The sequence below is a fragment of the Trachypithecus francoisi genome, unplaced genomic scaffold, assembly GCF_009764315.1.
Source record: "Trachypithecus francoisi isolate TF-2019V2 unplaced genomic scaffold, Tfra_2.0 Lachesis_group2, whole genome shotgun sequence".
Lineage (NCBI taxonomy): Eukaryota > Metazoa > Chordata > Mammalia > Primates > Cercopithecidae > Trachypithecus > Trachypithecus francoisi.
Window position 1 is genome coordinate 14,885,887 of NW_022681465.1, and position 13,549 is coordinate 14,899,435.

Here is a 13,549-nt window from a genome sequence, read left to right on the forward strand (position 1 = left end):
TTCAACCTCTCCCCCTCACCACCTCAAATTACGGCCACTACCAAAACTGAAAAAACGTGATAATAGGTTTTGCTAGTTTTGTTAGAGGAAATAGTCCATAATATTTGGTTTCCTCCCTGACTGAGCTATAAAATGGCTAAGAAATCTGTATACAACAGGTAATTTTCATGGAGAAAATCAGAAGTTTCTGGAGAGACTGTTACAGGCTCTTTCCTTAGCCCCTCCACACACTCTGGCTCTGGGGTCATTAACAGGCAATTTCTTTACATGGTCTCATATGTGCAGCTTACTTAACTTTCAGTGGAATCTTGTACATAGCTGGATTTCCATTTCAAAAGATCTGTACATGTTTTTTAAAGAAACCATGAACTGTTATATTTATCATCATAAAACACCTCATCTAAGAAACATTTAATATAATTTTGCTATTGTTTTGTTCTTGACAAGCCAGGAACTTAAAAGCGCATGAGAGGTTTTATTTTCTAATTTTGCATTTCTTTTTTTTTTTTTTTTTTTAAGACAGAGTCTTGCTCTGTCACCCAGGCTGGAGTGCGTAGTGGTACAGTCTTGGCTTACTGCAACCTCTGCCTCTGAGGGTTCAATGCAATTCTCCCACCTCAGCCTCCTGAGTAGCTAGGAGTACAGGCATGCAACACCATGCCTGGCTAATTTTTGTTTGTTTGTTTGTATTTTTTAGTAGAGATGGAATTTCATCATGTTGGCCAGGCTGGTCTTGAACTCCTGACTTCAACTGATCCATCCACCTTGCCTCCCAAAGTGATGGGATTACAGGTGTGAGCTATTGTGCCTGGCCTCTTTTTTTTTTTTTTTTTAATAGAGATGAGGTTTCACTATGTTGCCCAGGCTGGTTTTTAATTCCTGAGCTAAAGCAATCCTCCCACCTTAGCCTAAGCAATCCTCTAGCCTAAGCCCCCCAAAGATTGCCCTCCCGAAGTGCTACAATCATAGATAGGCATAAGCCACCTTGCCCAGCCTAATTTTGCATATCTTAATCATCTCAAAAACATGTGAACCTGAGGCTGCATTGACCTTTGTACTCCCGTGCTACCTCTCCATCTTAGGATTTGTAAATCGCTGACAAATATGCCACCACTCACTCCCAGCAAGGTGTAATACACCTGCCCACTCAGCAGCAGGACCTACATGTGTCTGTCTAGAACTCCATATAAAATCAAGGACTGCATATTTTCAGCTAACGTAGACCTACTCTTGCAAACTGGTTCATTTCTCCTCCTCTTTACTGTGCTTCAGAAGAGTTGGGGTAAAATGTTCTTCTATTCATCACCCACACATATCAGGCCACTCTTCAGCTCCCACTGTAATTCTTTCCCTCCAGTTTAATGCTGAGAAAGAGTAAGCAAGTCTCGCTCTCTCTCACCCTGCAACATTTTGCAAAACAATTATCATCTGACACCAGAAGGCAAAGCAATGTTTGGAAAACCTATCAATTTCTTCCCCACATTTCTCCACCCTTAATTCTGTGATAAAATATCTCCACCCGCCAGGCAGCCTATAACCTCATAAATACTCTGGTGTTTTCGGGAAAAGGACCTCAAATGACACTTGTTGATAACATTTTGCTTCTCTGCAAAAACACAACTCCGTTAAGTACTGTGCTTACATCAGCCATGATAATCAGGTTAGCAATGTTTTAAGGATGAGTTAGAATTATTAGACCCGTGAGGATAAACCATCTAGATAGTTGTCTCTTATGTTTAACCTCCCTTTTGTGACTTCAGGAGATTCTTTTTCTTATACTAAAATCAAACCTAGTTATGTCAACCTTTCATTAAATCAAGGCAAAAGGGAGGCAATATTGTGGTATGCATCAGGTGGTTTAATGATGACACAGACTACTCTTATTTCCACTAGTTATCTCTATATGATTCTTACATGCACACAAACACACACCAGTTCAGATGAGCGGCCTGGGCTTTCTGACAACCTTTGGGACAGCTTCAAGAAGGTAAGCCTTAAAATAGGAAAGGCTCGAGTGAATATACAGCATTTGACTCATCTAAAATGGGCCATGTAGTAAATTCACGTCTAAAAGCTTTTCTACAGATTGTAGGAAATGTTTAAAGTAACCAGTTACTATAGAAAGAAGGGAAGGTGGGCAGGTACAGGGTGGAGCAGGGAAGGAGAAGCCCTTGGGGTACCCTTGTGAGGCACTGGCAGGACACAGTGGCAATAGAACAGACAAGATTTTATCAAAGGACATTGGTTGGCTCTGTAAACAAAGGTCTCTAGAGAATATGCCATACTGTGAACACCTATCATCAACAAAATTCAAAGTAAAAAGTAGCTTACAATGTGGGCTACATATTAGGGAGCTTATAGAGTTGCAATTATTCAAAAGTTCTGAGCACAGAGAGAAAAATCCAAACAGATATTCGTCAAACGAAGGAGTCAAACAAATCTCCGGTTTGTAACTGCCTCCTGAAAGCTGTTTGGCTTTTACAACGAGTACTGCATCAAAACAGGCGCATATTCTATATAAATATCCGTTTAAGTCTCGACTTAAAAGGAAAGAAGACAGTACCACAATACGGGAGTGCCGCTCGTCACACGCTCTGGCCACTTGGGACACCTGCCCATCAGGGTGGCATGTCACTGCCTCCCCATCACCAAATCCTCTCCCCGGCCTTAGGACGCAGCTGCATCCCGCTGGTGGCCCTGCCAAAACGGTCCCCACATGCAAAGTGCAGGGTGCCAATGCCCCATCGCTGGAGAGCCTGCAGCGCTAGATTTGCAATGACGCCACATGGAGAAAACGTGAAAAGAAACAAGGACAAGAAGGTGACACCAAACAAAAATGTGCTCCCCTTCTTTAGTGGCCCATGAAAAAAAGAGAAAAGAAAAGAAAGTAGGAAAGGAAAAGGAAAAGGAAAAAACAGAAATCCCAAACTAGAAATGGTCAAGACCGGCTTATCAGGACACATTCGGGATACCCCTAATCCTTACCTGGACTACGAAACAGATGTTTAAAAATTAGAAGTACCTGGGAAATCAACTTGGACGCATTATAAAACAGAATTTCCCCACCGTCACCATTACCACCAGCCACGGGTAAATAAAAACCCAGCACTTAAGCTACTAGAAACTACATTTTCATTACAGAGCTGAGGTTTACATAATTGCAAATTACATAATCCTGCCGTGCACTAAAAACCCTTCCATACGTAGGTGAAGCTTCACACCATTCAGTCTTTAACATTTTCCAGAGAGGGCTGGAAAAGTCTGCTGAATAATTGAGGGGACGGAGGGAGGAAATGGGGTGCTAGAAAAGTCACCCTTGACAAGCTGCACATCCGACCAAATGTTCCAGGATAAAGAGGGACTCGGAGCAGGTGACTCCCCTCCGCCCCAGTGTCCGGGCGTGTAAGGCCAAGGCAGGGCGAGAGGGCGAGAGGGCGCGGGGCGCGGGGCCGGGCTTACCTGCTCCCCGAAGTCGATGGCTATGTTGGTGATGCCCAGGGGCACCAAGAACCGGATCAGGGGCCAGTAGTGCGTGAGCGCCGGGAATTTCACCATAGTCCCCGCCGTGGGCTGACCCCACACACATCTGCTGCCGCGAGGGGACTCTGCGGGAGGCGAAGGGCGACGGGGCGAGCGGGGCGCGGGCCGACAGAGGCCGCGGGCGGCGGGGCCTCGGGCGCGGCGGCGGCGGCTCCTCCTCGCGGCTGCGACGCCTTCTCCGAGCGCGGCTGCTCTAGCAAGGGATCCGCAAGCTCAAGTCCATCCCTGCTGCCCTCCCACACAACAAAGATCTGCCGGGAAAAAAAAGAGGAGGGACGGCGGCGGCGGCGGCGGCAGAAGGTTCTGCTGACAGCGGCTCCATTATAAGCGCTCTGGGGCCCGGAAATAAATAACCTCGCGCACGAGGCGCCGCCGCCGCCGCCGCCGCCCGGAGGAAATCAGGGGCGGGCGCGGAGGCGCGGACACCGCCAGCGGCCCCGGGGGCGGGCTGGGGAGGGGGCCGGGCCGGGCGCGCCGCGGCCTCCTTCCCTGTGCCGTCGCCTGCGCTCGGCGCGGCCGCGGGGGGCGCTGCGCAAGCTCAGGCCGTGGGGCCGGCGCCTCTTGGGCGCTGGGCGGGACTCGCCGCGGAGCGTCGGCCGGCCCGGGGGTGGTGGTGCTGAGGGTGCGGCGGGGACGGTCTGGGGGCGCGGGGGCGCCGGTGGGGGGCGGGGGCGGTGGGCCGCCTCGAGGCCCCGGGTGCCCTGGCTCGCCGGCCCGGCCTTGTAGCCCGCGTCCCGCGGGGCCGGGGGCTGGGGTTCCCGCGCTGTGCCGGGAGGGCCCGGACGTCTGGAAGACTTTGCAGCCGGGGCAAGCGACGTGGGCGCGGACGCGCGAGGAGGGCTAGGGCGCGGGACTGAGAAGGGCGCCGTCCGGCGGTGGCCGGGCTGGCGGCTGGCGGGGACTGCGGAGGAGGCAGCTTGCGCCGGGGCCGGGGCCTGCTTTGGGGGACTAGCGGCCCGGGAGGTATGGAGGTGCCGCTCGTGGGGGGTGGTGCGAAAGAAACGAGGAAAGGTCGCCAGGAGGGAGCCTGTCCCCAGGGTTTCCAGGGGCAACGGTGTCCTGTGTCCCTGGGGGACATGCTCCAGGGCAGCAGGGAGTGGTCCCCGCAGGCTTCCAGGCTGGGGCCGGCCGCCTTCTGGGGCGCTCAGACCTGTCTGCTGCAGTTTGCAAACAGTACTCCCGAATTCTTTTCATTGTAAAAAGGCGGTATTAAAAAAATAACTCGTAAAGCCTATCATCTCTTTTAAATAAAGGGGAAGAAAGAGAAAAGTGTACTGTGTTTTGTAATACCGGGCCTTAGTGATTTCAGGGTAACTAGTCGCGGTGCTGAGAGTTTGACCTAAAGCTCGGCAGTGTGACAGCAACGCCAGCATCCATCCCCACACCCCAGCACTGTGACACGAGGGAGGAGGACCCGGTGAATGAAAAGGGACTGTGGGCAGGGCTGGCGTCACGGGCGTGCGATCTGTGCAGTCAGAAAGGGCCCGCACTGAAAAGGACTAACGCACTCTTGAATTTGAACAAGGGTCTCTGCATTTTCGTTTTGTACGGGGCGTGCATAGTATGTAGCCTATCCTGGTCTTACTATTTTGTACCCGCTCTCACACACATCTCTTTGCATTTAATAAACATAATGAAGTAATTTATTGTTAAACGTAAGAAAGTATCTTGTACCTAGAATGAACCTGTTAACTCACCATTTAGCTTTGTAAAGCTTTTGTAAATAGTGAGCTTGAGACCTTAATATCCTGGGTTCAGGTGTTTCCCAACTACTTTGAAAGTATTAAATGTTTCCATAGGCCAGGCATGAGGGGTGAGCGTCTGTAGTCCCAGCTACTCGAGAGGCTGAGGCAGGAGAATCACTTGAACCCGGGAGACGAAGGTTGCAGCGTCACCCACGGCACTCAAGCCTGGGTGGCAGAGTGAGACTACCTCTCAAAAAATAATAAATAAATGTTTCCATATTTTACATCCTTTTAAAATGCTTTTTTGAAATTCCACACAATTTGAGCAGACTTTGAGAAATAGGAAACTAATTTACCTTGTAGCTCTGTTGTAACCTCAAATTACATTCCCTATCATTAAAGTTAAACTTAGATAAGTATTTATTGTGTTAAGTGTGTCAAATAGCAATACTGTATTTAAAAGATTTCCCAGCAAAACAGGAGGTTCATGTGGACAGGACTATCTTCAGGAGCAAGTTCTTGAAAGGTGTGTTTTAATATATTTGAATGTAACCTAAGTATACAAAAAGGGAGCCTGTTATTTAAAGGAATTCTCTGGGAAAGAGGTTTTTTTTTTCCCCTAAAACAAATATCACCTCATGGTTTATCATTCTGTTATTCTAGGTTTCATGGGCTCATTTTACTTAGAGCAATCTAATTACACTGACCTTTGTCTAGAATGTGGGATTGATGAGGTCCTAGATCGATCTCAATCAAGTCCAGTTTGCTTTCATTGGTCTCCGGACAAGGACAGCCACAGCCCCGGCTGCCTGATGCGAACGCACACCTTTGGTCTTTAGAGACAATGGTGAGAAAATTCCAGTGAATCAATGAAAGGTCATCATCCTTGTTTGAGTGTTCTAAAAGTGCATTTTTTAAATGAGTGATTTGGAAGTGTCATCTCTGATTATGGCAAAGAGCCCTTTTTAGATTTTAAAGGCCTATGAATTTCAGTAACACTATGGCAACATGGAAACGAATGAGACATTTCATTATTTTTTGTCACAGTCAAAATCTGAAACAGATTTCAAAGAGAGTTTTGGCTCCTCTTTATATTTTTTGTTTTTTTAATGATCATAATAGACATTTATTTAAAGTAAAACGTTGGCAGACCAAATATTTCTGAAATTATATGTTTCAGGTTTAACCGTCTTCATAAAAATACTTGAAGAACAGCTGCATCCAGACTTCAAATATGTGATGACTTCTTTGACCATTCTTCTCATTCTTTTCTTTCCCAAATAAGCGCTTTCAGTTATGGCTCATGGTAGAATTTGTTCTATAGATGTTTGGTCCACTGCTCTTAAGACAAGATCTGCTGTCTCTTAGTCAGGTCCAGTGTTCTAATGCGAAACATCCTGCCATTAGAAAGCCCTCGTATGGCTTCCTTTACGTCTTCATCCTCATATATCGTCTCATGTCACGTTGACTCTAGTTTCTCAAATCCTGCAGCATTGTCATACCATTTTCAAATACCATCCAGCCACCTGTCTGGTGCTGCGGTAGCCAGCCTGCTAGCCATCTTGACCCAAACGCGAAATGTTGCCTTCTGCCTCTGTCTTTTTATTTACTTATTTATCTAATTTATTTTATTTTATTTTTGAGATGGAGTTTCGCTCTTGTCGCTGGACCCAGGCTGGAATGCAATGGTGCTGTCTCAGCTCACTGCAGCCTCCACCTCCCAGATTCAAGCGATTCTCCTGCCTCAGCCTCACAAATACCTGGGATTACAGGCATGCACTACCACACCTGGCTAGTTTTTTGTATTTTTAGTAGAGACAGGGTTTCACCATGTTGGCCAGGCTGGTCTTGAACTCCTGACCTCAGGTGATCTGCCCACCTCGGCCTCCCAAAGTTCTGGGATTACAGGTGTGAGCCATTGCACCCGGCCTCTCTTTTTAAACTTTGTTGTTTGAAAAGATAACTTAAGAATGTAAGTGATGAGAATGAGTAGGAAATTTTTTTAATTACCCAGAAGCCAAAAAGACATCCCCAAATCATTAGATGTTTTCTTTTGGAAGGTGCAGCCTTATCTTCTATTTATAAAGTCTTAGACTTGATGGTTTTTGGTCAAAAATCACTATAAGATTTACAAACTACACCCAATAGTGTAAGAAAAAATATGTATATGTAGAAAAAATGCTGGAAGAAAATATGCTCAACTATTCACAGTGGATGGTTATTGCTGAGTGGTATGAATATGGCTGATTATTCCTTCCTTTGTATACTTTTCTGTGTTTAACGCAGTGGGCATATATGTTTTTTTTATCAAGTTTTTAAAAATTATAAAACTTTTGGAAGTGCAAGGTAGCACTGATTTCAGAGCATGGAAAAAGTTACTCTTTGCAAAACAATTTCATAAATAACCAGCAATATCATTTGGGTGCCTAAAATTATTAACTCTAATTTTTTAAAGGAGCTTATGCAGAAAGAAAGACTAAAAGTTACATACATGTCTAATTTATCTTTTTTTCTGAAATTGATCTTAAATGAATGGATTCAAGTAACCCCCTGCAACCCGTCACCAAGGAACATCTGCAGCAAAGGGCAAAATAAAAGATCATGTTTAAGGTTATCCAGTTTTCGAACTCTGTAACTCAGACCTCCTTGACTTGAGGAACCCAATGATGTCAAGTTGGGATTGTAGCAGTGAACATGGTTTGGGAGCAGATGCCATATTGATCTGTGTAAGCTTGACCCAACAGGGTTATCTTCATTGATTTTATGCAGTGATCCAATGTCATGTATTTAGTATAGCCAAGTTATTTAACAACTTTGATGGAAGGCTTGGTCCTACAGATTGGTGTCTAGTTTTGAGTCGCAAACCTCCAATATAGGGTAGACTAGGTATAAATTTAAGCCTCACAGTTCTGTATTTGGGCCTAGAGTAATTTTGCTCCATGTCTCTTTGGGGATGTGATAAGGGGAAGTCTACGTTTTCAGCCTACTTAATTGTGTTCGTATGAACATCATCCTATTGATAAAGTCATTATTTCTGCCCAGTTGCCAGATTCCAAGACAGCAAAAAGAGAAGTTATTTGCTTCCTCCCAATTGTTAAGTTTTACTTTTGCTATTCCAGCCCAAAGCCTATGTGTAATTTGCCTGGGCTAATTATTAAAGTCAGTTTCTGTACTCTCAGCACATGCCAGAAGTGGAGGTAGGAGGTGAGGGGAATGGGTAAATGATCCTGAAACTGTCGTTGGCTGTAGATAAGCTAGAATTAGCTAGCTAAATTCTGCCAAGAGTTATAGTTCTCACTTTTAATGATTTCCTTAATAATATTTTTAAAGGGACCACACAGATGCTTCAAAATGTGTGCTGTAAAAAGGAATGGGGAAGAATTCTTTATACTTATATGGAATAATCTGTAGAATATTTTGTTAAGTGAGAAAAGCAAGGTGCCAAACCATAAATGGTATTATGCTATTTTGGGGGCAAAAAGGGAGAGAAATATGAATATGGATGTAGGTGTGTGTGTGCATGTGAATTTGCTTATATTTGTGAAAAGAAACACTGGTAGGATAAGCCAAAAATTAATTAAATGTTTATGAGAGAAGGAAGAGAACAGGTTGGATTTGGGATGGAAGAATGATTTCTCTGAATGTACCTTAGAATCTAATTTTGGCTTTGGTAACATTCATGTTTTACATGTTGAAAAAATAAAATTAAATCAAAGAAAAATTGACAGCAGATACATTTCACGCAAGTGTTTTTCTTACTTAGTCCCCTTTTATTCTGAGGAAAGAATTTAAGGCAGCTTAAATCAGAGCACAGATATATACCTTATGCACTTTGATAAATTTTTATTTTTCTGTAACTGCTGGAGAATAAAACTGTTTGGAGAGACTCTTGCCAGGGTAACTATGTAATCTGGTGGCATTGTGCATTGGTAACTACTAACTCACTCCTTCCTCTGAAAAGCAGCCTAAAAAACGAGTAAGTTTTAGGATAGATTCTGCCTGTGCCCCTGAGAAATGACCCTGCAACGAACTGACTTTCAGGATTCTTGAAGTAATGTACTTTATACAGGTAAGCATTTGATAATTTACTGACTTATATTTGGCTCATAATGATGCAACATAAAAGGTGAACATGTACGTAACTCATCCTGGCTCTGCAAACCTCAGGTCTGGCAATGCTTAATGAGGAGAGTGAAATGAGCTGCAACTAAGACTAAAATAAAACTACTTTTTGTTCCCCTTTTTCCCTCTTTCTTAACTTCTGATTGTTTTGTTTAAATGACCAGAATAAGATAGAATGCCTGTAATTAAAAATATTTAATAACACTTACGTTATTATCTTTGCCACCTATTCAAAATCTTTTTAAATTTTTTTTCCACCATCTAAAGGAGATACTGTTTAATTATATAAAAGGTAAGTAATAAAATACATTTCTCTTTTTCTAATTAGGCAGTGAGGCGTAGACTGTTGGGACATACCACTCAGGGCCCCAGCTGTCTGGGACTAAAACACTGGTCTGTATGGAGAGCCTTAATATTCTTGCTTCCTTTTCCAGTCACTGCCCTGGCATTCTTGCTCTGAAGCAAATTCAACCATCTCGTCAGGATTTCTAGATCTTTAAATGCTTTTTTGTCTTTCACGTCTTCTGCAGGGCATTTACCAAATTCACCATTGATTTCGGTGTTAGGGAAGGTTTCCTCTGGCTGCTCAGTTTCCATTTTCTTGTATTAAATGGACACACCAGGCCGGGCGCAGTGGTTCACGCCTGTAATCCCAGTACTTTGGGAGGCCGAGACGGGTGGATCACCAGGTCAGGAGACTGAGGCCATCCTGGCTAAGACGGTGAAACCCTGTCTCTACTAAAAATACAAAAAAAATTAGCTGGGCGTGGTGGCGGCCGCCTGTAGTCCCAGCTACTTGGGAGGCTGAGGCAGGAGAATGGCGTGAACCCGGGAGGCAGAGCTTGCAGTGAGCCGAGATTGTGCCACTGCACTCCAGCCTGGGCCACAGAGCGAGACTATCTCAAAAAAAAAAAAAAAAAAAAAAAAAATTAAGACTCTCTTTTTAAATTTGTTAAAGCTCTTTTGGAATATCATTTCTTTCATAAAGATTTCCTGGCTAATTCTAGCTCACTTTGGTCACTTCTCTTCCGTTTAATATTTTGGCAGTCAGAGTCAGGGCTGTATTCATTTCTATTTCTAGTGTATAAGTCTGATATCTACCACAGAATATTATATTTCCTGAGGTTGGAACTATTTAGAGAAGGGATTCCCAACCCCTGAGCCATGGACAGGTATAGGTTTGTGGCCTTTTAGGAACTGGGCCGCACAGTAGGAGGTGAATGACGGGCAAGCAGACAAAATTTCGTCTGTATTTACAGCCACTCCCCATGGCTCACATTACCACCTGTGCTCTGCCTCCTATCAGATCAGTGGTGGTATTAGATTTTTTTTTTTTTTTTTTGAGATGGATTGTCACTCTTTCACCAGGCTGGAGTGCAGTGGCATGATCTCCGCTCACTGCAACCTCCGCCTCCCTGGTTCAAGCGAATCTCCTGCCTCAGCCTCCCGAGTAGCTGGGACTATAGGTGCTTGCCACCATGCCCAGCTAATTTTTGTATTTGTAGTGGAGACAGGGTTTCACCATTTTGGCCAGCATGGTCTCGATCTCTGGACCTCGTAATCTGTCCACCTTGGCCTCCAAAAGTGCTGGGATTACAGGCGTGAGCCACTGCGCCCAGCTGGCATTAGATTTTCATAGGAGTGTGAACCCTATTGTGAACTGTGCATGTGAGGAATCTGGGTTATGGGCTCCTTTTGAGAATCTAATGCCTGATGATCTATCACTATCTCCCATCACCCCCAGATGGGACTGTCTAGTTACAGGAAAACGAGCTCAGGGCTCCCGCTGATTCTACGTTATGGTGAGTTATATAATTATTTCATTATGTATTGTAGTGTAAAATAATAGAAATAAAGTGCACAATAAATATAATGTGCTGGGATCATCCTGAAACCACCCTGCCCCCAGTCAGTGGAAAAATTGTCTTTCATGAAACTGGTCCCTGGTGCCAAAAAGATTGGGGACAGCTGATTTAGAGTACTGTTACATCTCCTTTCACCCTCCTTCTCCTGTATCCCTAAAGCAGTAATAGACACTAAATAATATGTTTTGAGTTGAGTGTTTTATGTTTTGTGTGTGTCTGTGGTTTTTGTTGTTGTTGTTGTTTGTTTTGGTTTCACTCTGTCACCCAGGCTGGAGTGCAGTGGCACCATCTCGGCTCACTGCATCCTCTGCCTCCCAGGTTCAAGCAATTCTCCTGCCTTAGCCTCCAGTGTAGCTGGGACTACAGGCACCTGCCACCAGGCCCAGCTAATTTTTTTTTTTTTTGTATTTTTAGTAGAGACGAGGTTTCACCATATTGGCCAGGCTGGTCTTGAACTCCTGACCTTGTGGTTTGCCCACCTCAGCCTTCCAAAGTGTTGGGATTACAGGCATGAGCCACTGCACCCAGCCGTGTTTTTATGTTTAATCTCCAAGCTGGCAAGTATGTTATCATTTCCGTTATATAGTTAATACTAATTGGACATCTTTAGCATTTTGAGAATATATGAAAATCAGATTTTCTTGTTTTTCAGACTTTACTATCCCAGAGAAAGGTAGACAATTGTACTTTAAATTGTTACTGCATTCTAAATCACATCTGTTTGTTTTCAGTGTTACTAATTATATTTTAGTAGGTATCAATTAATCAAACAAGTAGTGGATTTTACCTTCTATTTTTATTTTTTATTTTTTTTGAGACAGAGTCTCACACTGTCACCCAGGCTGGAGTGCAGTGGTGTGATCTTGGTGCACTGCAACCTCCGCCTCCCAGGTTCAAGCAATTCTCCTGCCTCAGCCTCCTGAGTAGCTGGGATTACAGGTGTGCACCACCCAGCCCAGCTAATTTTTTGTATTTTTAATAGAGACAGGATTTCCCCATGTTGGCCAGGCTGGTCTCAAACTTCTGACCTCAGTTGATCTGCCCACATCCGCCTCCCAAAATTCTGGAATTACCAGCGTGAGCCACCGCACCCAGCCCCTATTTTACCTTTACATTAAGCATGTAGCTTATCCCTAAGTTTCTTTACCCCCAACCAGAGGATTTTTATGCTTGAAAATATTTCTGATTTCAAGATGGTATCCCCCTACTTTATTTCATAATTTTGCTTATGACTCAATAAATTGATCGGTTGGACAATGTTGCTAATGAAACCAATGTCATTTTTAATCTCCATATAAATTGGTTAACTTTGTTTTCATTCATTTAGCAATCTCTTTTGAGTGGCTACTGTGTGCCAGACATGGTGCAAAGTGCTGGGTAAAAAGTGCTGAGCAAACCAAACATGACCCCCTAAGACTAGGAACCGTGCAAGATGAGCTCTCTCAACACTCCTATTCAACACCAGAGTGGAAGTCCTAGCCAATGCAATCAAGCAAGCAAAAGAAATAAAAGGCATATACAGTGGAAAGAAAGAAGTAATCTTTTAGTTCACAGATGATGTGATAGTTTGCATAGAAAAATCTCAAAGCTTCAACAAGAACGCTACCAGAACTAATATGTGAGCTTAGCAAGGCCACGGGATACAATCTCCTCATCTCATTTAATCTTCAAAGTAATCCTATGAATTTGCTACTTTTACTTTTTGAGGGCAGGGAGATAGGAAAACAGAAGCATAAACACAAAGGTTAAGTAAACCGTCTTAGATCTCACAACTAACAAGCAGCACAGTTGGTACTTCAACCCAGATATACATGACAAAAAATGTTAATTACCGTGCCAGGGCATTTTAAATTTAGTATGCTTAAAATGCAAAGTCTCAGCCCTTACCCAGAGATTGTGATTCGGATGGTGGAATAGGGGTAAGTCCTGGGAAGCCGTGTGTTCACAAGCACCCTGGGAGATTTTGATGCAAGTTGTACAAAGAACCTCCCATTGTATGGACTATATAGTCCCTATGCATGTACAGTATACTGTATGCATATACTATTTCACATGGTACCTCTAACCCAGGAAAAATGATCTCTCAGTCGAAGCTCAATGTGATAGAAACGAAACCAACCTTTTTTCTGGTCTCATCGTTGGATTTAAAGAGAAGCTAAACAAACCTAGAAGGGCTGGTAGAATCCACAGCTGAGATGGCAAGGAAGAAAAGACATTTCCAAGGGCTGATCCCTCTGCGAGGCCCACGGATGAGTTCTTGAGTTCAAGTTCCTTTTTTTTTTTTCTGAGATGGAGTCTTGTTCTGTCACCCAGGCTGGAATGCAGTGGCGCGATCTT

The 13,549-nt window shown here is 44.0% G+C and overlaps 1 protein-coding gene across 2 annotated transcripts in view; it reads right to left on the reverse strand.

The window, feature by feature from the left end:
• ANKH (ANKH inorganic pyrophosphate transport regulator) overlaps positions 1–3,904 on the reverse strand; it is a 161,385-nt gene extending 157,481 nt beyond the window's left edge. The window contains exon 1 of one of the 2 annotated variants that reach the window (XM_033178818.1): positions 3,460–3,904. In XM_033178818.1, the coding sequence (XP_033034709.1) occupies positions 3,460–3,555 (96 nt within the window). In that variant the 5' untranslated portion in view covers positions 3,556–3,904. The remainder of the gene's footprint in view (positions 1–3,459) is intronic. The other variant, XM_033178817.1, reaches the window with a different exon arrangement.
• Between the last annotated feature and the right edge of the window lie 9,645 nt (positions 3,905–13,549).